Source organism: Macaca mulatta, chromosome 7 (assembly GCF_049350105.2).
Source record: "Macaca mulatta isolate MMU2019108-1 chromosome 7, T2T-MMU8v2.0, whole genome shotgun sequence".
Lineage (NCBI taxonomy): Eukaryota > Metazoa > Chordata > Mammalia > Primates > Cercopithecidae > Macaca > Macaca mulatta.
Window position 1 is genome coordinate 79,066,842 of NC_133412.1, and position 25,078 is coordinate 79,091,919.

Sequence of the window (25,078 nt, forward strand, 5' to 3'; positions counted from 1 at the left end):
TGTCTTTGGTTCCGTTTATATGCTGAATTACGTTTATTGGTTTGCGTATGTTGAACCAGCCTTGCATCCCAGGAATGAAGCCCACTTGATCATGGTGGATAAGCTTTTTGATGTGCTGCTGGATTTGGTTTGCCAGTATTTTATTGAGGATTTTTGCATCGATGTTCATCAGGGATATTGGTCTAAACTTCTCTTTTTTTGTTGTATCTCTGTCAGGCTTTGGTATCAGGATGATGTTGGCCTCGTAAAATGAGTTAGGGAGGATTCCCTCTTTTTTTATTGATTGGAATAGTTTCAGAAGGAATGGTACCAACTCCTCCTTGTACCTCTGGTAGAATTCGGCTGTGAATCTGCCTGATCCTGGACTTTTTTTGGTTAGTAGGCTATTAATTATTGCCTCAATTTCAGAGCCTGCTATTGGTCTATTCAGGGATTCAACTTCTTCCTGGTTTAGTCTTGGGAGAGTGTATGTGTCCAGGAAATTATCCATTTCTTCTAGGTTTTCTAGTTTATTTGCATAGAGGTGTTTATAGTATTCTCTGATGGTAGTTTGTATTTCTGTGGGGTCAGTGGTGATATCCCCTTTATCATTTTTTATTGCGTCTATTTGATTCTTCTCTCTTTTCTTCTTTATTAGTCTTGCTAGTGGTCTGTCAATTTTGTTGATCTTTTCAAAAAACCAGCTCCTGGATTCATTGATTTTTTTGGAGGGTTTTTTGTGTCTCTATCTCCTTCAGTTCTGCTCTGATTTTAGTTATTTCTTGCCTTCTGCTAGCTTTTGAATGTGTTTGCTCTTGCTTCTCTAGTTCTTTTAATTGTGATGTTAGGGTGTCAATTTTAGATCTTTCCTGCTTTCTCTTGTGGGCATTTAGTGCTATGAATTTCCCTCTACACACTGCTTTAAATGTGTCCCAGAGATTCTGGTATGTTGTATCTTTGTTCTCATTGGTTTCAAAGAACATCTTTATTTCTGCCTTCATTTCGTTATGTACCCAGTAGTCATTCAGGAGCAGGTTGTTCAGTTTCCATGTAGTTGAGCGGTTTTGATTGAGTTTCTTAGTCCTGAGTTCTAGTTTGATTGCACTGTGGTCTGAGAGACAGTTTGTTATAATTTCTGTTCTTTTACATTTGCTGAGGAGTGCTTTACTTCCAACTATGCGGTCAATTTTGGAGTAAGTGCGATGTGGTGCTGAGAAGAATGTATATTCTGTTGATTTGGGGTGGAGAGTTCTGTAGATGTCTATTAGGTCTGCTTGGTGCAGAGTTGAGTTCAATTCCTGGATATCCTTGTTAACTTTCTGTCTTGTTGATCTGTCTAATGTTGACAGTGGGGTGTTGAAGTCTCCCATTATTATTGTATGGGAGTCTAAGTCTCTTTGTAAGTCTCTAAGGACTTGTTTTATGAATCTGGGTGCTCCTGTATTGGGTGCATATATATTTAGGATAGTTAGCTCTTCCTGATGAATTGATCCCTTTACCATTATGTAGTGGCCTTCTTTATCTCTTTTGATCTTTGATGGTTTAAAGTCTGTTTTATCAGAGACTAGGATTGCAACCCCTGCTTTTTTGATTTTCCTTTTGGTAGATCTTCCTCCATCCCTTTATTTTGAGCCTATGTGTGTCTCTGCATGTGAGATGGGTCTCCTGAATACAGCAAACTGATGGGTCTTGACTCTTTATCCAATTTGCCAGTCTGTGTCTTTTAATTGGACCATTTAGTCCATTTACATTTAAGGTTAGTATTGTTATGTGTGAACTTGATCCTGTCATTATGATATTAGCTGGTTATTTTGCTCGTTAGGTGATGCAGTTTCTTCCTAGCATTGATGGACTTTACATTTTGACATGTTTTTGCAATGGCTGGTACCTGTTGTTCCTTTCCATGTTTAGTGCTTCCTTCAGGATCTCTTGTAGGGCAGGCCTGGTGGTGACAAAATCTCTCAGCATTTGCTTGTCTGTAAAAGATTTTATTTCTCCTTCACTTATGAAACTTAGTTTGGCTGGATATGAAATTCTGGGTTGAAAATTCTTTAAGAATGTTGAATATTGGCCCCTACTCTCCTCTGGCTTGGAGAGTTTCTGCTGAGAGATCTGCTGTTAGTCTGGTGGGCTTCCCTTTGTGGGTAACCCGACCTTTCTCTCTGGCTGCCCTTAACATTTTTTCCTTCATTTCAACTTTGGTGAATCTGACAATTATGTGTCTTGGAGTTGCTCTTCTCGAGGAGTATCTTTGTGGTGTTCTCTGTATTTCCTGAATTTGGATGTTGGCCTGCCTTACTAGGTTGGGGAAGTTCTCCTGGATGATATCCTGCAGAGTGTTTTCCAACTTGGTTCCATTTTTCCTGTCACTTTCAGGCACACCAATCAGATGTAGATTTGGTCTTTTCACATAATCCCATAATTCTTGGAGGCTTTGTTCATTTCTTTTTACTCTTTTTTCTCCACACTTCTCTTCTTGCTTCATTTCATTCATTTGATCTTCAATCGCTGATACTCTTTATTCCAGTTGATTGAGTCAGTTACTGAAGCTTGTGCATTTGTCATGTATTTCTCGTGTTATGGTTTTCATCTCTATCAGTTCTTTTAAGGTCTTCTCTGCATTGATTATTCTAGTTATCCGTTCATCCATTCTTTTTTCAAGGTTTTTAGTTTCTTTGTGCTGGTTACGTAGTTCCTCCTTTAGCTCTGAGAAGTTTGATCAACTGAAGCCTTCTTCTCTCAACTCGTCAAAGTCATTCTCTGTCCAGCTTTGTTCCGTTGCTGGCGATGAGCTGCGTTCCTTTTGAGGGGGAGATGTGCTCTGATTTTTTGAATTTCCAGCTTTTCTGCATTGCTTTTTCCCCATCTTTATGGTTTTATCTGCCTTTGGTCTTTGATGATGGTGATGTACTGATGGGGTTTTGGTGTGGGTGTCCTTTCTGTTTGTTAGTTTTCCTTCTAACAGTGAGGACCCTCAGCTGTAGGTCTGTTGGAGTTTGCTTCAGGTCCACTCCAGACCCTGTTTGCCTGGGTATCAGCAGCGGAGGCTGCAGAAGATAGAATATTGCTGCACAGCGAGTGTTGCTGTCTGATTCTTGCTCTGGAAGCTTCGTCTCAGGGGTGTACCCTGCCGTGTGAGGTGTGAGGTGTCAGTCTGCACCTAGTGTGGGATGTCTCTCAGTTAGGCTACTCAGGGGTCAGGGACCCACTTGAGCAGGCAGTCTGTCTGTTCTCAGATCTCAACCTCTGTGCTGGGAGATCCACTGCTCTCTTCAAAGCTGTCAGACAGGGTCATTTACCTCTGCCAAGGTTTCTGCTGCTTTTTGTTTAGCTATGCCCTGTCCCCAGAGGAGGAGTCTACAGAGGCAGGCCGACCTCCTTGAGCTGTGGTGGGTTCCACCCAATTCGAGCTTCCGGGTGGCTTCATTTACCCACTTAAGCCTCAGCAATGGCGGGCGCCCCTCCCTCAGCCTCGCTGCTGCTTTGCAGTTAGATCTCAGACTGCCGTGCTAGCAATGAGGGAGGCTCCGTGAGTGTGGGACCCTCCAGGCCAGGTGTGGGATATAATCTCCTGGTGTGCCGCTTGCTAAGACCCTTGGTAAAGCGCAGTATTAGGGTGGGAGTTACCCGATTTTCCAGGTGTTGTGTGTCTCAGTTTCCCTTGGCTAGGAAAAGGCATTCCCTTCCCCCTTGCACTTCCCAGGTGAGGCGATGCCTCGCCCTGCTTCAGCTCTCGCTGGTCGGGCTGCACCACCTGACCAGCACCGATTGTCCGGCACTCCCCAGTGAGAGGAACCTGGTACCTCAGTTGAAAATGCAGAAATCACCCGTCTTCTGTGTGACTCACGCTGGGAGCTGGAGGCTGGAGCTGTTCCTATTCGGCCATCTTGGGCGTGCCCCTGTTTTTTCTTTTTTGAGACGGAGTCTTGCTCTGTCCCAGGCTGGAGTGCAGTGGCGTGATCTCAGCTCACTGCAAGCTCCGCCTCCCAGGTTCACGCCATTCTCCTGCCTCAGCCTCCCGAGTAGCTGGGACTACAGGTGCCCGCCACCAAGCCCGGCTAATTTTTTTTGTATTTTAGTAGAGACGGGGTTTCACCATGTTAGCCAGGATGGTCTCGATCTCCTGACCTCATGATCCGCCTGCCTTGGACTCCCAAAGTGCTGGGATTACAGGCGTGAGCCACCGTGCTCGGCCGAAAGAACTTTCAAGATTGGTTGAGTCAACCTGTATGGAAACTTGCTAAATGTTTTATAGAAATATCAGAGAAAAGGAAATAATGAAAGATCAATAGCAGCTGCCTATGTGCACTACTAAATGGAAGAGCAATTCTATGGCTTTTAGTATATTCACAGTTGTGTATCCATTACCACAATTGATTTTAAAACAATTTCATTACCCCTGAAAGAAGGTTTGCATCTCTTAGATGTCACCTCTCCAAACCCCTAGTCCATTCCAGTCCTAAGAAACCACGAATCTACTTTTTGTCTCTACAGATTTGTCTATTCTGGACATTTCATTTAGTGGAATCATTCTACATATGGTCCTTTGTGACTGACTTCTTTCATTTTTAATGTTACAAAGGTTCTTCTATGTTGTAATATGTATCAGTAGTTTATTTTTACTGCTGAATAATATTCCATTATGTGGATATACAACATTTTTCCATTCATGAGTTGATGAAGACTTAAGTTGTATCTATTTTCTGGCTATTATAAATAATACTACTATGAACATTTATGTATAAATTTTTGTGTGGACATATGTTTTCCTTCCTCTTGGATATATATCTAGGAGTGGAATTGCCAGATCATATGGAAACTCTTATGTTTAAGTGTTTGAGAAACCGCCAAACTGTTTTCCACTGTGGCTGGATTAAGATGCCCATTTTTTCACATCCTCATCAACACTTGTTATTATCCTTTTTTTTTTCAGTTTTTATTTATTTTCATCACTTTTTCTTCATGATCCAGATATTTTAAAATGCAAAGAAAATTAACTTTTAATGATATGTTCAGGGACTGGCACTAAAAAAAATTTTCAGACTGCAAATGAGTTATACAAGTGAAAATATCAAATGGAGATCCAGTTATCAAAATGAAAGCACTGAACATATTAAAAGTTCACAAGTATTTGTATAGAGCACATTAAAAAAGCTTGCTAACTGTTGTGATTTTAAAGAACTATTGCAGAAGTTTGAAGAAAATAGATTTATTAACTTATTAAATTTGGGTTACTGGACTTCTCAAAAGCTGTAAGACCTATTAGAAGGTTACTTCATCCTGTACTACATAATTATTCAAATAAATTAATAAAATAGGTGGATGAAGAAAAGATGACATTTTCGTCCCTTTACTTTGGCTAAATTAAGCACTTTTTCAAAGCCCTCAACCATTGCTTTTCTAAGCACTATAGTAATCAGTTGTTTGATAATTCTACTTTTTGTATTTAACTACAAACCTGTTCATTTTTCCTATTTATCTATCAATCTTGTAAGATTTCTTCCTTTGTTTCTGTACCCCCTGTTTAAAACAATAAGGATCCCCCTGCTGTGAGGAAGCTGGAGCACTTAGGAGACGTAAGATATACACTTATTGTATCCAGTTGGTGGAATCAGGGGATTTGCAGAAAGAAATAGCGTCTGAGATCATAGGATTACTGATGCTGGAGGTAAGATGGCAAACAAAAACTTTTATTTGAGGGTAGATTTTGGGGGGTTTGTAGTTTGTTGAGGGAAGGAAAACTTAAGTGCCTAACATAGCATAGTTCTTATTTATGAATAAGACCTGTTGTTAAAAAACAAAGAAGCAGGCAGGCTGGGCATAGTGACTCACACCTGTAATCCCAGCCCTTTGGGAGGCTGAGGTGGGAGGATCGCTTGAGCTCAGGAGTTTGAGACCAGCCTGAGCAACATGGTGAAACCCCATCTCTACCAAAAATACAAAAGAAAAAAAAATTAACCAGGCTGGTGGTGCATGTCAGTGGTCATAGCTACTTGGGAGGCTGGGGCAAGAAGATCGCCTGAGCCAGGGAGGTGGAGGTTGCAGTGAGCCGAGATTGTGCCACTGCAGTCCAGCCTGGACAGCAGAGTGAGACCCCATCTCAAAAAAAGGCAGATGAATGGGTTATAATCCACTTAGATGTTCATATTACATTTCTGGTACCATGGACATATATCTCTTTGAAGAGTTGGCATATCTGAAAGCATTAGGGAACCGACAGAGGATTCTAACTTTTGAAGCCCTGCGCAATTATAACTATGTACTAGACAGAGCAGAATGATTCCATAAATCCCTTATGGTACCAATTCTGGATCTCAGACAATTAATTTATTTCAGCAAAAGACTTTATTTCTTAGAAAGATATATCAAACATGGGATTTCTGCTTGAGATTTCCTTTATCCTGTGAAATTTTAGGCTCACCATTTTCCAGGACCATTATTGGTTGAATTAGCCAATGAGTTTATTAGTGCTGTCAGAGAAGGCAGCCTAGTGAATGGAAAATCTTTGGAGTTACTACCTATCATTCTCACTGCCCTGGCTACCAAAAAGGAAAATCTGGCTTATGGAAAAGGTAATTTTCTTCCAATTTTATTGGCTTTTTCTCTATTCACATACTCAAATTTATTGCTCAGTATATTTTGCATTTCTAGGTGTTCTGAGTGGGGAAGAGTGTAAGAAGCAGTTGATTAACATCCTGTGTTCTGGCAGGTGAGTCTTATTAATATGTAGAACTTTCTTAGGAATACAAGTGGCCAAAAAAAAAAAAAAAACCACTTTATTTCAGGAATTTATATCTGTGAAGGTTTTAAGTCCTTCTTTTTTGTAGTTTTGAATATAACACTATAAAACTATTTAGTCTGCAATGAATTAGTGAGAAAGAGATGATTTACTATATTCTGTCCTCTAAGACTGTTCATATAGTTTTATTTGCTTGACTGTGTATCTTAGTACAGCAATTTATTGTGTTAAGATACACATAATTAAATGTTAATTTAGTGTGTTTAATGCTCCAATCTAAGCATTATTGGAGTCTCAAGGTCGTGAAGGCTGGGGAAGTCACCCTGCTGCTGCATCTTTTCTTTCTTTTTTTTCTTTGAGGGAGTAGAATATACAAATAATGTATCCTTTAACCAGTAATTGTATTTCTGGGAATCTACATTAAAGAATGACTCCAACATACAAGAAAATCCTCACATATGAACGTGTTCAACAAGAAATTTGTGACCAATATAAGCATACAGTAATAGAACATGTAAACTATGTAAGTTAAGGTAGAGCCACTCCATGACATTTATACCTATTAAAAGTGAAATGTATACATCAAAGATGAAAAATTCTTACCATATAATTAACAAAATAAAGAGATTACTGTGTTATATAACACTGTGATTGCATGTAGGTTTGTTAAAAAGAACAAGAAGGGAATACCCAAGATTATCTAAACCAGATAATTGTTTTTATGGTTGCTTACATAAGATCCCTTACATAAATAATTTTAAGCATATATGTATCAATTTATTTGTTTTTAATTACACAAGAGTTTATTCAATACATGTCGTAACATACCTTTCATTTTTTATTTAATACAGCTGTCCATGTCAGCATATACAACTCTACATCATTCTTTTTAATGGTTTGCACTAATCTATTATTTGGCTAATCTACAATTGTCAGATTATTTGGTTGTTTCCAGTTTTTGTGCTATTACAAAGAGTGTTTCAATGAACGTCTTTTTAAATTTTAAATAGAGATGGGAATCTTGCTTTATTGCCCAGGCTGGTCTTGAACTCCTGGCCTCAAGTGATCCTTGGCCTCCCAAAGTGTGGGGATAATAGGCATGAGCCATTGCACCTGGCCTGAACGTTTTTATATATCTAGATGACCTTTTGTAAGCATGTACATGGCATATATTTCAAATAGTAAATCGGGTAGGTCTGTGATTACGTGCATTTTTAAAGTTGATAAATACCGCCAACTTGTCATGCATTCCCTAAAACAGTACGTGAAGAGTGTGTGTTTTCCACAATTTCACCAACATTGGGTATCATCAGAATTTTGATTTTGCAAGTCAGATAGGTTAACAACCGCTATTTTATTGTTTTAAATGGTATTTATTTGATCTTGTTTCTCAGTATTGCAAAATCAAACTTGAATTGGCCCTTTTTTTTGTCCTCATTAATTTTACAAAGTTATATCTAAATAAGTTGGAATGAAATAAACTTTCTTTGTCATTTTCTTCTACCAGGTGGGATCAGCAATACGTAATCCAGCTCACCTCCATGTTCAAGTAAGCATCATCTTTCCCTTTTCTTTGTATATCCTACTTTGTGAACTTACTTGCTAGAAATTAAACCATAGCAAACGTAAACATCACGCTCTCCTGACTGTAAGAATATTAGTAGTTATGTTTTCTGTTACAGATTTCCTCCCCACTCCTGCCTCCTTTTTGGCTTTATTTACTTATTTAAAATGTAACTTTATGATTTTTTTTCTAAGATGACTTTGCTTAGGTAAGGTTATCGGTTCCCTTAAAGGTTCATTAGAGAAAAATCAAAAGGGACAGTTATAATAATCTATTATCTCTTTAATTCTCTGCTCCCAAGTTTTATTTCTTAAAATATGTTTAATGGAATTTTAACCACTGTAAAGCCCTGAATTGAATTTCTGAAAACAAGGCAGTTGGACTCTGTCTGTAGCCTTTAGAATCTTTGATCCACAGGGATGTCCCTCTGACTGCAGAAGAGGTAGAATTTGTGGTGGAAAAAGCATTGAGCATGTTCTCCAAGATGAATCTTCAAGAAATACCACCTTTGGTCTATCAGCTTCTGGTTCTCTCCTCCAAGGTACAAATGGAAAATTGTTTCTCCTTAGTTCTCGTGGTATGACCAGTTATGACCATTCAACTTATTCATACCCTTGGTTTACATAGCAGAACAAACATAGCCGAACATAGATGCTTTCATTTCATGTTTAGTGGTTTGGTTTGGCCTGGTAAAAAGATCATGCTTCTCATCCAAGGAAAACATGCATTATCTCTTCTATTGCTACATTTTCTTTGTGGTGGTAAAAGGGATAAAGATCTCAGAAAGGGTAGACTATAGGCCCCATAAATTCTTACAGTAAGAGGTATTTCAAACCTTGTTTCAACATGAAAGTGTTCTATACATTCTTAGTTTGAGTCTAAGTCATAGATTATTTATTTAAATTTGTACTGGAGAATTCTTTAAGCTGAAAAGTACGTTGAATTCAATTTGGTTATTTTGCTGTTAATTGGGAGACCTTATAAATTTTGTACTGTTTTCAGGGAAGCAGAAAGAGTGTTTTGGAAGGAATCATAGCCTTCTTCAGTGCACTAGATAAGCAGCACAATGAGGAACAGACTGGTGATGAGTGAGTAATATAGTGTAGAAATAAAGATCATTTTTACAAATTCATCTTCTCATTGTGTATTTTAGCTACTTCATTTTCTTCTCTTTTACCGCCTAACTTCACCTCAGCACAAAACTTTTCTAATCTTCTCTTGGCTCTTCAGTAATAAAGAGAATAACATGATCTCTTCAGCTCTTTCATTTTCACCTTTCCAGGAAAATAGCAATAATTGTCCTATAAGCTGCAAGTTTAAAACCTATTTATTAAGTGTCAACTCTCTGCCAGGAACTGTTTAGTCTCGGGGCTACCGTGTTGAACCAGTCAGACAACGTCCCTGCTCTTGCAGAGCTTCAGTTTTAGTGAGAAGAGGACAGAAAATAAATAACAAGAAAAATATTAGAGTGAAAAGTGCTATGCAGATAATTGAAATGGTTGATCTAACACTGACAGTATAGCTACTTTAGATTGGGTCAGGGAAAACCTCTCTCAGATGTACTATTTTAACTGAAGCCTGAATGATAAGATCCATAATATATAGATCAGAGAACATTCTCAGGTAGGGGAATAGTACAAAGGCAGAACAGTGTGACATGTCTGAGAAAGAGGATTTTGGGTGTTTTTGTTTGTTTGTTTTTGATACAGAGTATCGCTGTGTCACCCATGCTGGAGTGCAGTGGCATATCTCAATTCACTGCATCCTCCACCTCCCAGGTTTAAGCGATTCTCCTGCCTCAGCCTCCTAAGTATCTGGTACTACAGGTACGCACCACTATGCCCAGCTAATTTTTGTATTTTAAGTAGAGACAGGGTTTGCCATGTTGGCCAGGGTGGTCTCAAACTCCTGGCCTCAAGTGATTCACCCTTCTCAGTCTCTCAGAGTGCTGGCATTACAGACATGAGCCTTTGTGCCTGGCCAAGGATTTTTGTTTTTTCTTTCTTTCTTTTTTTTTTTTGATGTTGAGTGTCGCTCTGTTGTCCAGACTGGAGTGCAGTGTCACGATCTCGGCTCACTGCAACCTCCGCCTCTTGGGTTCAAGCAATTCTCCTCCCTCAACCTCTTGAGTAGCTGAGATTGTAGGCACGCGCCACCACGCCCAGCTAATTTTTTGTATTTTTAGTAGAGATGGGGTTTCACCAGATTGGCCAGGCTGGTCTTGAACTCCTGACCTCGGATGATCCACCCACCTCGGCCTCCCACAGTGCTGGGATTACAGGCGTGAGCCCCCGTGCCCAGCCAGATTTTTGTTTTTTAAGCAAACATTTGTAGAGTGTTCATTCTGTGCCAGGTGCTATTCCAAGCACTTTAAACCTCACAACCCTATTTTACCTCTATTTTATGGATATGGAAATCGAGAGACAGAGAATTTAGTTAGTTTGGCTTGAGCAATTAATTAGAGGTGGTTTATTTTTTCATTTTTTCTTTTCTTTTTTTAAGAGTGTCTTATTCTGTTGTCCAGGTTAGAGTGCAGTAGCACCATCATAGCTCACTGTAGTCTCTAATTCCTGGGCTCAAGTGACCCTCCAGCCTCAGCTTCCCAATAGCTGGGAGTATAGGCACGTGACACCAAGCCTGGTTAATTTTTTTCTATTTTTTTCTTTTTTTTTTTGAAATGGAGTCTCTGTCACCCAGGCTGGAGTACAGTAGCGTAATCTCGACTCCCTGCAACCTCTGCTTTCCAAGTTTAAGTGATTCTCCTGCCTCACCCTCCCAAGTGTCTGGGATTTCAGGCAACCCCCACTATGGCTAAATTTTTTTTTTTTTTTTTTTTTTGAGATGAAGTCTCACTGTGTTGCCCAGGCTAGAGTGCAGTGGCACGATCTCAGGTCACTGCAAACTCTGCCTCCCAGGTTCAAGTGATCCTCCTGCCTCAGCCTCCCTACTAGCTGGGATTACAGGTGCGCACCACCATGCCTGGCTACTTTTTGTATTTTTAGTAGACGGGCTTTCACTATATTGGCCAGTCTGGTCTCGAACTCCTGACCTCAAGTGATCCGCCTGCCTTGGCCTCCCAAACTGCTGGGATTACAGGCATGAGCCACTGCACCCGGCCCAAACCTGGCTAATTTTAAAAATTTTTTCTAGAGACAGGGTTTCACTATGTTGCCCAGGCTGGTCTTGAACTCCTAGCCTCAGGCAATCTCCTGCCTCAGCCTCCCAAAGTGCTGGAATTACAGGAGCAAGCTGCCACACCCAGCAGAGAAGGTGGTCTTAGATACTAAATTAGAATAAGCTGACAAAGAATCAGATTTTGGAGAAAATAATTAGCTCATTTTTTTTTTTTTATTAGCTCACTTTTGACCACACTAATATATTAGGGTCCCATAAGGAGATATTAACCAGGTACCCTGGAGTAGTAGGGAGAGGGCGGAACTTGGGATAAGACTGGAAGGGACTAAAGCCAAGAGACTGAATGGGATTATCAGGGGAAAGCATGAATTAAAAGAAACGTAAGACTGAGTTCAGAGGCATTCCAGCATTTCAAGGTCAAGCACTTTGGGAGGCTGAGGCAGGCAGATGGCTTGAGCTCAGGAGTTCAAGACCAGCCTGGATGACATGGTAAAACCCCATCTCTACAAAAAGTACAAAAATAGCCAGGTGCAGTGATGCATGCCTGTAGTACCAACTACTCGGGAGGTTGAAGCAGGAGAATCACTTGAGCTTAGGATGCGGAGGTTGCAGTGAGCTGAGATTGCACCTTTGCATTCCAGCCTGGGCAATGGGAATGAATCCTTGTCTAAAAAAAAAAAAATGTTTGTTTGAGGAGAGGCCAGTGATGATGCCCTGGAAGCTAAGAGAAGAAAATTTTTCAAGAAAGAAGTGGTTAATTGTGTCAGATCTGAGATGTTAATTAAGATGGGACTTTATTGTTTTTGGCAACTTGGAGGTCATTTGTGACCCTTGAAAAAGTAATCTAATGTTATTGCGGGGGTGAGGGTAGAAAGAGGATAGAAACCTGATTGAATTGGATTGTACTGGGAAGAGATTGTGAGATAAAAAAGAAGAAATTATGACTATAGACATTTATTTTATGAAATCTTGTAAAAAGAAGTGCAGTCTGGGCACAGTAAATCATGCCTGTGATCCCAACATTTTGTGAGGCTGAGGCATGAGAATCACTTGAGCCCAGGAGTTTGAGACCAGCTGGGCAATATAGTGAAACTCCATCTCTACCAAAAAATAGAAATATTAGTTGGGCAAAGTGGCCCATGCCTGTAGTCCCAGCTACTCAGGAGGCTGAGGTAGGAAGATTGTTTGAGCCTGGGAGGTTGAGGCTACAGTGAGCTATGATCATGCCATTGCACACCAGCCTGAGTGACAGAGCAAGACCCTGTCTCGGATGGATGGATGGATGGATGGATGGATGGATGGATGGATGGATGGATGGATGGATGGATGGATAGATAGACAGAACAGACAGACAGGAGTAGAGAACTGGGCAGTAGAATTTCTAGTAAACACCTGCCTTCAGTGATTGTATGAGTTTAGATTGAGTTGGTGTACTTGTTCATCGTAGCACCTGCCCTTGTCTCTCACTCAAAAACCATAGCTCATACCTTTTTTTTGTTGTTGCCTTGGCTGGAGTGCAGTGGCGCAATCTTGGCTCACTGCAACCTCCACCTTCCGGGCTGAAACAATCCTCCCACCTCAGCCTCCCAAGTAGTTGGGACTACAGGTGTGCCACCACATGGGGCTGATTTTTTTAAACTTTTAGTAGAGGCTGGTCTTGAACTCCTGGGATCAAGTGATCTGCCTGCCTCGGCCTCCCAAAGTGCTGGGATTACAGGCATGAGGCACCGCACCTTATAGCTCATACCTTTCTGTTGAATCTTTTAGGCTGTTGGATGTTGTTACTGTGCCATCAGGTGAACTTCGTCATGTGGAAGGCACCATTATTCTACACATTGTGTTTGCCATCAAATTGGACTATGAACTAGGCAGAGAACTCCTGAAACACTTAAAGGTAGCACCAAACTTGTAAGGTGATCTGGGTCTCTTTTGAATGAAAGTGTTTGAACTTAAGCCACTTTTATGCCAGTTAATGACAGGAAATAAATACTGTAAAATGACTCTGGGTGTGGAGGATCTCTCTTTTTTTTTTTTTTTTTTTTTTTTTTTTTACTTTAAAAGTGGACAATACATGTTACCACACTCCCTTTTTTTTTAAAGTCCTCACTTTAGCTGTATACCACATCCTTAAGCAAGCCAGAAAGGTCTATTAAAAAAGCCTCAAATGTTCTAATGCAAAAAAGTAGAAAAAAAGCTGAGAACTATTCAGCAGGAAACTCAACATCTAAGTAGATTATGTGTCACTATCTTATGTGACCTTCACCTATGGCCTCTGCTTTCTCATTTATGAATTAGGATGTTGCATCTAGTAGTAGATCATGGAGTTGTGTGATGCTAAGTCATTCATCATGAAGTATTTGTAAAGTAGTAAAATAAAACTCAAGTAAAAGAAAAGTAGTGTACAGATCTATTTGTTCCTCCAACTTTTTAGTTTGAAAATTCTAACTTAGAAAAGTTAAAACACTGCATAGCATGAAGAACACCTATGTTCCCTTCACCTAGATTCACCAATTATTAGACGCTTTGCCACATTTACCTCACCTTTTCTCTCATACATATTCTTTTTCTGAACATTTAAAAGTAAGATGCAGAAACCCAAACCCTAACACCTCAATGCCTTAATATTTCAGCTTGCTAAGAACAGGGACATATTATCACAATACCATCATCACATCTAAGAAAATTAACAATAATTCCATAATATTATTTAATTTATATTCCCTATTCACATTTTCACAGTTGTCTCTAAAATGTCTTTTACAGCTGTGTTTTTTTTTTTTCCTCCGCTCCAGGCTCTCATCAGGCTTCATGCATTGCATTTGGTTGGTCTTTCTAGTTTTAGACTGATTTTTTTGAAGCATCAGCCCACTTGTGTAATGTCCCACATTTTTGGATTTATCTGATTGTTTCCTCATGATTGGGTTCAAGTTAGACATTTTTGACTTGAATACTTTGTAAGTGATGTTGTGTACATTTTCTTGCAAGGGCCAGATACTAATATTTTGCACTTTGCAGGCCATGCAGGCTCTGTCACAACTACTCAGCTTTACCATTGCAGCAAGAAGGCAGCCACAGACAAAATGTACTAATGAGTGTGGCTGTTTTCCCATTATTTATGGACACTGAAATTTGAATTTTATTCCATTTTTATATTGTGGGATATTATTCTTCGTTTTTTGTTTTTTATTTGGACAGAGTCTCACTCTCACCCAAGCTGAAGTGCCATGGCCCAATCTTGGCTCACTGCGACCTCCACCTCCCAGGTTCAAGTGATTCTCATGCCTCAACCTCCCAAGTAGCTGGGACTACAAGCGCATGCCACCGCGCCTGGCTAATTTTCGTATTTTTAGTAGAGGTGGGGTTTCGCCATGTTGGCCAGGCTAGTCTTCAACTCCTGGCCTCAAGTGATCTGCCTGCCTTGTCCTCCCAAAGTGCTGAGACTACAGGGGTGAGCCACTGCACTGGCCTTCCTTTGATTCCCCCCCCCCCAACCATTTAAAACCATAAAAACCAGTCTTAGCTCATGGGTTGCACAAAAACAGGTAGTGTGTTGGATTTGGCCAACAGGCTTTTTGTAGTTAGCCAACCACTGTTCTATGCATTACATCAGGAGGAACATAGTATTAACTACCTTACTATTTGTGATGCTAAATCATTTGCTTTTAAGAAAATGACCGCCGGGCACGGTGGCTCACGCCTGTAATCCCAGCGCTTTGGGAGGCCGAGGCGGGCGGATCACAAGGTCAGGAGATCGAGACCACGGTGAAACCCCGTCTCTACTAAAAATACAAAAAATGAGCCGGGCGTGGTGGCGGCGCCTGTAGTCCCAGCTACTCGGGAGGCTGAGGCAGGAGAATGGCGTGAACCCGGGAGGCGGAGCTTGCAGTGAGCCGAGATCGCGCCACTGCACTCCAGCCTGGGCGACAGAGTGAGACTCCGTCTCAAAAAAAAAAAAAAAAAGAAAATGATCATCGATTTTCTTCATTTATAAGTATATATGTATCCCTTTGTAATTAGAAAGGAATCTATAGGATCATAGTTCGAGATAGTATTGAAAATCCTTTTCCCAACAACATTTCACACAGTGGTTTTCGTTTTCCTGTCTATTGATGATTCTTGGCCTAAATCAGTAATTATACCAGGAATTTGAATTTTATATTTTATTATTTTTTTCTTTTTGTCCTCACAATCTGTTCCCAAAGGATTCTGATTTTAATTAGAAAATTTTAATTGCGTCTTTCTTTCTACAATATTAGCTGGCATTCTTCTGTAAAAAGAGCCTCTCCTTTCCCTATTGTTTATTCATGAATATCATTATGCACTCATGAACCTTTTTAAATTCAATGTACTCATTATTCATTACTGTCGTTATTTGTTTTGAGCACAAAATTACCCAAATTTAGCCAGTTGGATCCTTCAGGTCAGCTTATGTGTTCTTTTGATGTGACCCCATTAGTCTTTGAGCTGTGGCATGATATGCCCAAGGCTCACTATGGTACTTTCTTTGCCCCATCCTGATGCCAACCATGTCTCTAAAAAGCCCTGGGTCCCTTTTGTAGGAAAGGATACTTAAAGACCATAATCTGTGAGTAGGCTTTAATTTATCTTCTCTGTATCTGTTCACTCTTTTTTTAAATTTAGGTTCGTAGTAACTATATTACTGGCCATTTCACCAGCTTTATGTATTTTGATCCACTCTGTTGTTTTGTTTTTGTTTTCTGTTTGATTGATGTTTTATTTTATATATTTTTTGTTTTATTGGTATCATCTTTTCTAGGCCTTGAAAATGTATTTTTTAAACTTTTTGAGGCACAATTTACATAGCATAAAATTATTTTATTCTAAGTATGCAATCCAGTGATGTTTTTCATAAGTTTACCTAGTTTGTAACTGTCACTATAATCCAATTTTAGAACATTTTTATCACCCTGTAAGATCTTTTATGCCCGTTTAATCTGCATTAGCACTCCCAGCCCCAGGTAACCACTAATCTACTTTCTGTCTCTATAGATTTACCTTTCCTAGATATTTTGTATAAATGAAATTATATGATATGTGGTCTTTTGTGTATATCTTCTTTCATGAAGTGTAATGTTTTCAGGGTTCACCTGTGTTGTAGTGTATGTCAGTATTTCATTTCTTTTTACTGTTTTGTTTGTTTTAAGAGACATGGTCTCACTCTGTCACCTAGGGTGGAGTGCAATATCCGTGATCATGGCTCATTGCACCCTCAAACTCCTGGCCTCAAGTGATCCTCCCATTGTGGACTTCTGACTAGCTAGGACCACAGGCGCACACCACCACACCTGGCTAATTTAAAAAAAAAATTTTTTTTTTTTTGAGACGGAGTCTCGCTCTGTCACCCAGGCTGGAGTGCAGTGGCCAGATCTCAGCTCACTGCAAGCTCCGCCTCCTGGGTTTACGCCATTCTCCTGCCTCAGCCTCCCGAGTAGCTGGGACTACAGGCGCCCGCCACCTCTAGTAGAGACGGGGTTTCACCGTGTTAGCCAGGATGGTCTCGATCTCCTGACCTCGTGATCTGCCCGTCTCAGCCTCCCAAAGTGCTGGGATTACAGGCTTGAGCCACCGCGCCTGGCCAAAAAAAATTTTTTTTAAGAGACGGAGGTCTTGATGTGAACTCCTGGCCTCAAGTGATCCTCCTGCCTTAGCCTCCCAACTAGCTGGGATTACAGGTGTGAGCTACCATATTAGGCTCATTTCTTTTTATTGTTGAGTAGTATTCCATTTTGTGGATATATGTGAGTTTTATTTAGCAGTCTCCCTGCTGGTGGATATTTGAATTTTTTCTACTGTTTGGCTACTACAAATAATGCTGCCACTAACATTCACATGCAAGTCTTTGTGTGGACATATGTTTTATTTCTTTTGTGCATATACCCAGGAGTAGAACTGCTGGCTTGTATGAGAAATTTATGTTTATACTTTTAAGAAACTGCCTGCTTTCCAAAACAGTATCATTTGACATTCCCACTATCACTGTGTGAGGGTTCCTATTTCTCTGTCTCTTGGCCAACATTTGTTGTCTGTCTTTTTTATTATATCCATTCTAATGGGTATGAAACAGTACCTCATTGAGGTTTAACTTTGCATTTTCTTAATGACTGATGATAATTGAGCATCTTTTCATGTGCTCATTAACTGTTCTAAAATCTTCTTTGGTGAAATGTCTATTCAAATCTTTTGCCCATTTTTTGAGTGTGTTGTTTGTCTTCTTAATTAAAATTCTTTGTATATTCTACTGACAAGTTCTTTTTTATTTTTTCAATAACTTTGTTATGAATGGTGACAAGTTCCTTATCGGGTATATAATTAGCAAATATTTTTTCTCAGTCTGTGACTTGTCTTTTTATTTTCTTAATGGTATCTTTTGAAGTACAAAAGTTTTAAATTTTGGTGAGGTCCAGTTTATCAGTTTTTTCTTGTACAAATTATGCTTTTGGTATTGTATCTAAGAAATCTTTACCTAATCCAAGGTCTCGAAATTTTTCTGTATGTTTTCTTCTAAAAGTATTATAATTTTTGCTCTTACATTTGGATTTCTGATCCATTCAAGGACCTATTTTTATTTTTTATTACTATTAAAAAATTTTTTTATGTCCTTTGAGTCATAGGGACTTTTTTTTTTTTGGTGGGGGGTGCAGTGGCGCAATCTCAGCTCACTGCAACCTTCGCCTCCCATATTCAAGTGATTCTCCTGCCTCAACCTCCTGAGTAGCTGGGATTACAGACATGTGCCACCACTCCCAGCTAATTTTTGTACTTTACGAGACAGGGTCTCACTATGTTGGCCAGACTGGTCTTGAACTCCTGACCTCAAGTGATCCACCTGCCTCAGTTTCCCAAAGTGCTGGGATTACAAGTGTGAGCCATGACACCTGGCCAAGGGACTTATTGTTAAATAGGCTGTTATACTTTTAAGATGTATGTAATGGGACAGGTGTGGTGGTTCACACCTGTAATCCCAGCACTTTGGAAGACCAAGGTGGGAGGATCACTTGAGGCCAGGAGTTTGAGACTCACCTGGGCAACACAGTGAGACTTCATCTCTCCAAAAAATTTAAAAATTAAAAATTAAAAAATTAGCCAGGCATGGTGTAGTCCCAGCTACTTGGAGGCTAAGCCAGGAGGATCCCTTGAGTCTGGGAAATCAAGGCTGCAGTGGTTTATGATTGCATCACTGCACTCCAGCCTGGGCAACAGAGTGAGACCCTATCTTTAAAAAAAAAAAAAAAAAGAAAATGTAAGTAATGACTTTCTTTTGGTTGCTCTTTTCTAGGCAGGACAGCAAGGAGATTCCAATAATAACTTAAGTCCCTTCAGCATTGCTCTTCTTCTCTCTGTAACAAGAATACAAAGATTTCAGGACCAGGTATTTTTTTTTAATGCCATTTTGTTTCCTTCTGTAGTTGGTAAAAACACACACACACACACACACACACACACACACACAGAAATCTGTTTTTGTTGTATCCTTTCCTAAACAATTTTACCCCCTTCCTGCCAGCAGCAAAGCTGCTATAAGACATGTATGTCCCCTCTGTTCTCTGGGGACTGATGGAAGACTTCTACAGGTTTTTGGTTTATTCTTTCATTTCCTATTGTATGGTAAGCTAGGTGATGAGGTGAGAATAAGAGTGGAAGGATATCACACAGCCCAAGTTGGAGGAAGGGACAATTTAGCTGGATATTCACCAGCAGTTTTATTATGTTGTAGCTTTCCAAGAATAGGTTAGTTGCAAGGATGAAATTTACTCTTTTTTTCTTATATGTGTTCCAGGTTGTGGGTAATATTTATATTGACTTTTAGCCTTTTTTTCCCCCTTTTTGCTTAAGGAAGGCTTGTCTTCAACTCTTTAAAGTTCCCACTGAACGTCATAATTTTTGTAACATCTTCATCTAGTTAAAATAGTTGTCATAGGGATATAGTGAATGGCAGCTCATAGGAACAGTTATAGGGTTAAGATTTATAGCATGAGCTATAATATTTGCTTTATTTTCTTATTTCATTCTATTAGGCGCTTGATCTTTTAATTATTTGTTTTTTTCATTTATTTTTATTAACTATACCCAAGGTGCTTGATCTTTTAAAGACTTCGGTTGTAAAGAGCTTTAAGGATCTTCAACTCCTCCAAGGCTCAAAATTTCTTCAGAATCTAGTTCCTCATAGGTCTTATGTTTCAACCATGATCTTGGAAGTGGTAAAGAATAGGTAAGTTGGTGAACCATATCTCAAAAGGTTTATAAGGTGTTTAATGTTAGAAAATGCAATGTGGTATCATACTTGCAGGCTATGAGGGGAAGCTGATGACTTACAGCTGTTGACTTCACACATCAAGGTTCAATTTCTTAAAACTGGTAGAGCATACTTTTTCCCTATGGAAATATCCTTGAATCTCAGGACTTGGTTTCTTGTTCACCTTGACAGCAAGCACACAAAACTGAATTAGGTGCTATTGTTTATTTCATGATACTACAATTCTCTATTTTCCTTTGCTTTCTTTCCATTTTTTTTTTGAGACAGTCTCATTCTGTCACCCAGGCTGGAGTGTAGTGCCACAATCTTGGCTTTACTGCACCCTTGACTTCCTGGGCTCAAGCAATCCTCCCATCTCAGCCTCTCAAGTACCTGAGATTACAGGCATGCTCCATCATGCCCAAGTAATTTTTGTGTGTTTTGTAGAGACAGAGTTTCGCCATGTTACCCAGGCTGGTCTTGAACTCCTGAGCTCAAGCGATCCACCTGCCTTGGCCTCCCAAAGTGCTGGGATTACAGGCTTGAGCCACCGGTCTGGGCCCTTTCTTTTCTTTTTTAAAGGAAACAGAGTCTCACTATGTTCCCTAGGCTGGAGGGCAATGGCTATTCACAGGCTCTGTTATAGCACGGTAAAGTCTCGAACTCCTGGCCTCCCACCTTAGTAGCTGGGACTATAGGCATGTACCCCTGTGCCTGGCTTGGCGTTTCTTCTTCTTTTTTTTTTTTTTTCCTGGAGACGTAGGAACTTTTCACTATGTTGCCCAGGCTGGACTTGATTTTGTGGGCTCAACTGATCCTCCTGCCTCAGCCTCTCAAGTAGCCAGGACAATAGGCGCATGCCACTGCATCTGGCTAATGGCCTCTTTTTAAAGTGAGTAAAAAACATTAAGAGTTTTATTTACTTTGTTGAAATTTGGAGCTTATGGTTGGAATTGAATTATTGATTAGCCAGTTTAGACAAATTCATTTAAAACCACATGGAAAACATCAGTAACTATCCTGGTTTTTATTTTAATTTCAGGATATGCATTAGCTGTTCTAACAGTCTTTACTATGTCATGCTTTCATTATGCATTAAAAAATTTTAAAGTTTCGTAATTTAAGCATAATTTATGGTAGGTCTCTTCTAGGCCCAGAATTCTTGTTTATTAATAGATTGAATTTACATGAGCTTTGCAGTAGGGCAAATTTGAAATTAGAGTTTATTGTTTGAGTGTTTTACCCATTGATAGGCCTTAAAGCTTTTAAAGCTTTTTTTTTTTGGAGACGGAGTCTCACTCAGTCACCCAGGCTGGAGTGCAGTGGTGCGATCTCAGCTCACTGCAAGCTCCGCCTCCCAGGTTCACGCCAGTCTACTGCCTCAGCCTCCCAAGTAGCTGGGACTACAGGCGCCCGCTGCCACGCCTGGCTAATGTTTTGCATTTTTAGTAGAGACAGGGTTTCACCGTGTTAGCCAGGATGGTCTTGATCTTCTGATCTCGTGATCCACCCACCTTGGCCTCCCAAAGTGCTGGGATTACAGGCGTGAGCCACCACGCTCGGCCGCCTTAAAGCTTTTTAATCTTTGTATCTGATTATTCTTTTTCCTGAGGCTTATAATTGTGTCTCCAGTATTTTCCCAACCCAATCTCTTCAAATTGGGCTAAAGAAACAGGTACTCACTAACTAGGAAATTCCTGGAAAGCTGCCCGTCTTCTGAAAGTCTCCATCATAGGACTTGAAAGCATCTCCATGTATAATTAGCCTGGAGTGGGTACTTGTCACCAGGTGGGACCAAACCTCAGCTGGGAGAGATTTGGATAGCCTTATTAGATCCTGTAAAATAACTGGCTGGTTAGTTACACATGCTTGCCCCAGTCAGTTAATGAACCTTTAAATAATGCATTCTCCATTTTACGTAATTGAATTTTTGGCTCTTCAGAGTATGAATATTGTTAACTCTGTTAAAATGTTATAATTTATCCATAACTATCTACTTCATTCTGTAGTGCTGCATTATAATTTGTTGCAATTTAACAGGTAGATATAATGGATAAAGGTTATATGCACATTATTTCCACTGTGGGGTATAACATTAAGTGGTATAAAACCACCAGTGATTCTACTCCTTTACAAAAGATTATTTGTAGTTTTAGCTCATGCTGTTGACACCAGATCATTCATCCATTTATACTATAAATATCTACTGAGTGTCTTTTATATGCCACCCTTGTGTTAAGCAATGTGGGTAAAAATATGACTATACTATGACCTCTCTCTTACAGAATCTCTGTCTATGGAGAGGAGCTAATTTGTAAGCCTCTACATAAGCATTGTCAGTGCTGTAGGGTAATAGAAGAGGCAGCAATGAACTTCTCATCATGAAATCTTGAATGGGAATCTTTAATTGTCATCATATTGAAATATTCCAGTTTCTTTTGTATGTTTTTGAATATTCTCTAGCTTCTGGATTTTCCCAGTACTCTGTCTGTCATTGGAGACCACTTGCCTGCTATTCCCATTATGGTACATTTAGGAATTCAGAATTCTGTCAGATGATGTGTGTAAAGAAAAGGTTTATATGCAGAGTACGTTGGTTATCCAGGTCAAGTTTGGGAAATGTGTAACAGGGCATTGAGTATAAAGGTAAGATATCTTACTACGTTTTTCTTTTTTAACTAAGCTTTGTTTTCTTGTAGCATTCATAGTTGGGACCATGTTACTCAGGGCCTCGTTGAACTTGGTTTCATTTTGATGGATTCATACGGGCCAAAGAAGGTTCTTGATGGAAAAACTATTGAAACCAGCCCAAGTCTTTCTAGAATGCCAAACCAGCATGCATGTAAGCTCGGAGCTAATATCCTGTTGGAAACTTTTAAGGTGAGACACTATTTTGGCAACCACTCCCTAATTTTGTTTAAATAATCCAAGTAGGGCTTGGCATTTGCCTGGGAGTTTGCTGGACAAGGAAATTTGAGTATTAGTTTGACAGAGGATATATGACAGAGATTAGGATAATATTGAAACATTATAGATCCAGTTTGATGGAATACTTAACTTTCTTATTCTTTTATGTAAGTTTTTCATTTATTCCACGTAATCCAATTGCTTCTGACCTAGAAGTTTGAATATAAGATAGCTTTTTCATGACTTTTCCTTCTTCCAGCAGTAAACCTTTCTAGTTTTTGTTTTATTTTGTTTTAATGCTGTTCCTTTACACAGAAGAAATTTTTTTAGGTCACTGTAGAGCATCAAGCTTAAAGAATTATGCTCTAAGAATTTTTACTGAAAATAAAACAAAAAAAGAATCATGCTTGGTTGGGCATGACTTAACCTATGATCCCAACACTTTGGGAGGCTGAAGTGGGCAGATCACTTGAGCTCAGGAGTTTGAGACCAGCCTGGGCAACGTGGCGAAACAATATCTCTACAAAAGATACAAAAATTAGCCAGGCATGGTGGCGTGCACCTGCAGTTACTTGGGTGACTGAGGTGGATCACTTGAGCCCAGGAAGTCAAGGCTATGGTGAGCTGTGTTTGCACCACTGCACTCCAGCCTCGGTAACAAAGTGAGACCCTATCTCAGAAAAAAAAAAAAAAAAAAAGTCATACTTATTGGTTCATTGTTTCTGAAGAACCCAAAATGGGAAATTTACATTTTTTTGACATTATTACCAAATTATCACTGACAATATTAATTTCCAAAACAGTTTTCAAAAATGTATTTTGTTTTGAATAAAAAAATGCTAGATCATATCTGAGGTTAAACAACTTTGCTAGTAATTCCTCTAAGTCTTCTTAATGTTCAGTTGTTTAATGTAGCTACACACGAAGAGTGTCTGCTGAAAATGTTATTTGGGAGGCTGATCTAAATGTAAATCTAGTGTTCTAATCCAGAACTATGAAGTAAATGTCAGAATAGTTCTTGGGAGTTGTAAGTGTATTTGATGATGTAATATAAATTACCCTGCTTTACAGTGATATTGTTAAAGACATTATCTTAGAGTATGTTTTTGTATTTAAATTATTATTTTTCAAAACTAAAGAGGCTCCATTTGATTTCACATAGATGTCAGCTTTATCAAGTCATCTTTATAAATTGCTGCTAAGTCACTAACAGTCTGAGGTCTGAACGAAATTAGTCTGTACCATAAAGTAATTAAGTTCAAGTAAGAATTTTAACTAAAATTTAAGTGAAAATTCAGAATGGGTCTTTTTAACAGCAACTGCTGTGCTTCTAGAAACTGAGACAGGGGTTAGGGAAGATCTTTTAAGTTTCTAGAAATTTTCATGGGCTTTTACATTTTAATTTTTAGAATAAAAGTTATGTGTACTGTCAGGAATATGGATATTGTCAGGTAATGGATACCTAAGTAGAATTTGTCCTGTTTGATGCTGAACCTTATATTAGCAATAGTTTAATGTGATCTGTACTTTTAGGCTAATAAACATGGTATTTACCCTACTAATGAATCATCGAAGCACAGAACAAGGGGAAAGTTGAGTGATTCTGTCTTTCCAGGTGATTCACATTATATTCTGAGTTTTTGAGTTTTACCCATATCCAAACTGTTCTTCATCCTGCCTGACATGCATTGATATACTTAAAAGCTGAAGGTCACCCAGGAATATTTTATTTATGCTGTTGTTTTTAGATCCATGAGATGATCAGACAAGAAATTCTGGAGCAGGTCCTCAACAGGGTTGTTACCAGAGCATCTTCTCCCATCAGTCATTTCTTAGGTATTAAACTTTGAAAGCATGAATAAAGTTTTTAGAAATATTTTCATTTAAATGTCATAATCATTTGGTCCTGGGAAAAAAAATTTAATGAGCATTTAAATGCAGTATCTTTGATAGGATGCCAATAAAGCAAATCCATTTATGTTGTCTGGGATTGTCAATTGTCAAAAAGGCTGTAGTTGTCAGTAAGGAAAGCAACAATTAACCAATAAGTAAAACTTCCATTTTGCCTCAACATTTTCTGTTATTATTAATACCTCTCAAATGAATGCTGTCCTTCTGCTGCCACTCATTGACTTCCTAGTCCTTTTAGCCTTGACATTTGGACTGCACAGCATTTGTCTCTGGTAACCTCTGAGTTTGCTGGGGTTTTTTTGTTTTTTTCTTTTTTAGACACAGTTTCACTCTGTTGCCCAGGCTGGAGTGCAGTGGCACAATCTCAGCTCACTGCAACCTCTGCCTCCTGGGTTCAAGCAATTCTTGTGTCTCAGCCTCCTCAGTAGCTGGTATAGGCACACGCTACCACGCCCAGATAATTTTTGTATTATTAATAGAGGCAGGGTTTCGCCATGCTGGCCAGGCTGGTCTCGAACTCCTGACTTCAGGTGATCCACCCACCTTAGCTTCCCAAAGTGCTGGGATTACAGGCTTGAGCCACCACACC

At 39.4% G+C, this 25,078-nt stretch overlaps 1 protein-coding gene across 13 annotated transcripts in view; it reads left to right on the forward strand.

The window, feature by feature from the left end:
- Positions 1-25,078, forward strand: part of FANCI (FA complementation group I) — an 82,270-nt gene that overhangs the window by 18,123 nt on the left and 39,069 nt on the right. For 7 of the 13 annotated variants that reach the window (XM_077940274.1, XM_077940273.1, XM_077940278.1 and 4 more), the window contains 11 exons: positions 5,517-5,647; positions 6,395-6,551; positions 6,631-6,688; positions 8,226-8,267; positions 8,700-8,823; positions 9,285-9,370; positions 13,185-13,311; positions 18,715-18,807; positions 19,511-19,647; positions 22,371-22,551; positions 24,327-24,414. In XM_077940274.1, coding sequence (XP_077796400.1) covers positions 5,517-5,647; positions 6,395-6,551; positions 6,631-6,688; positions 8,226-8,267; positions 8,700-8,823; positions 9,285-9,370; positions 13,185-13,311; positions 18,715-18,807; positions 19,511-19,647; positions 22,371-22,551; positions 24,327-24,414 — 1,224 coding nt within the window. Of the gene's footprint in view, positions 1-5,516; positions 5,648-6,394; positions 6,552-6,630; positions 6,706-8,225; positions 8,268-8,676; positions 8,824-9,284; positions 9,371-13,184; positions 13,312-18,714; positions 18,808-19,510; positions 19,648-22,370; positions 22,552-24,326; positions 24,415-25,078 lie in introns of all 13 variants that reach the window. The other 6 variants (XM_077940282.1, XM_077940283.1, XM_077940281.1 and 3 more) reach the window with 5 other exon arrangements.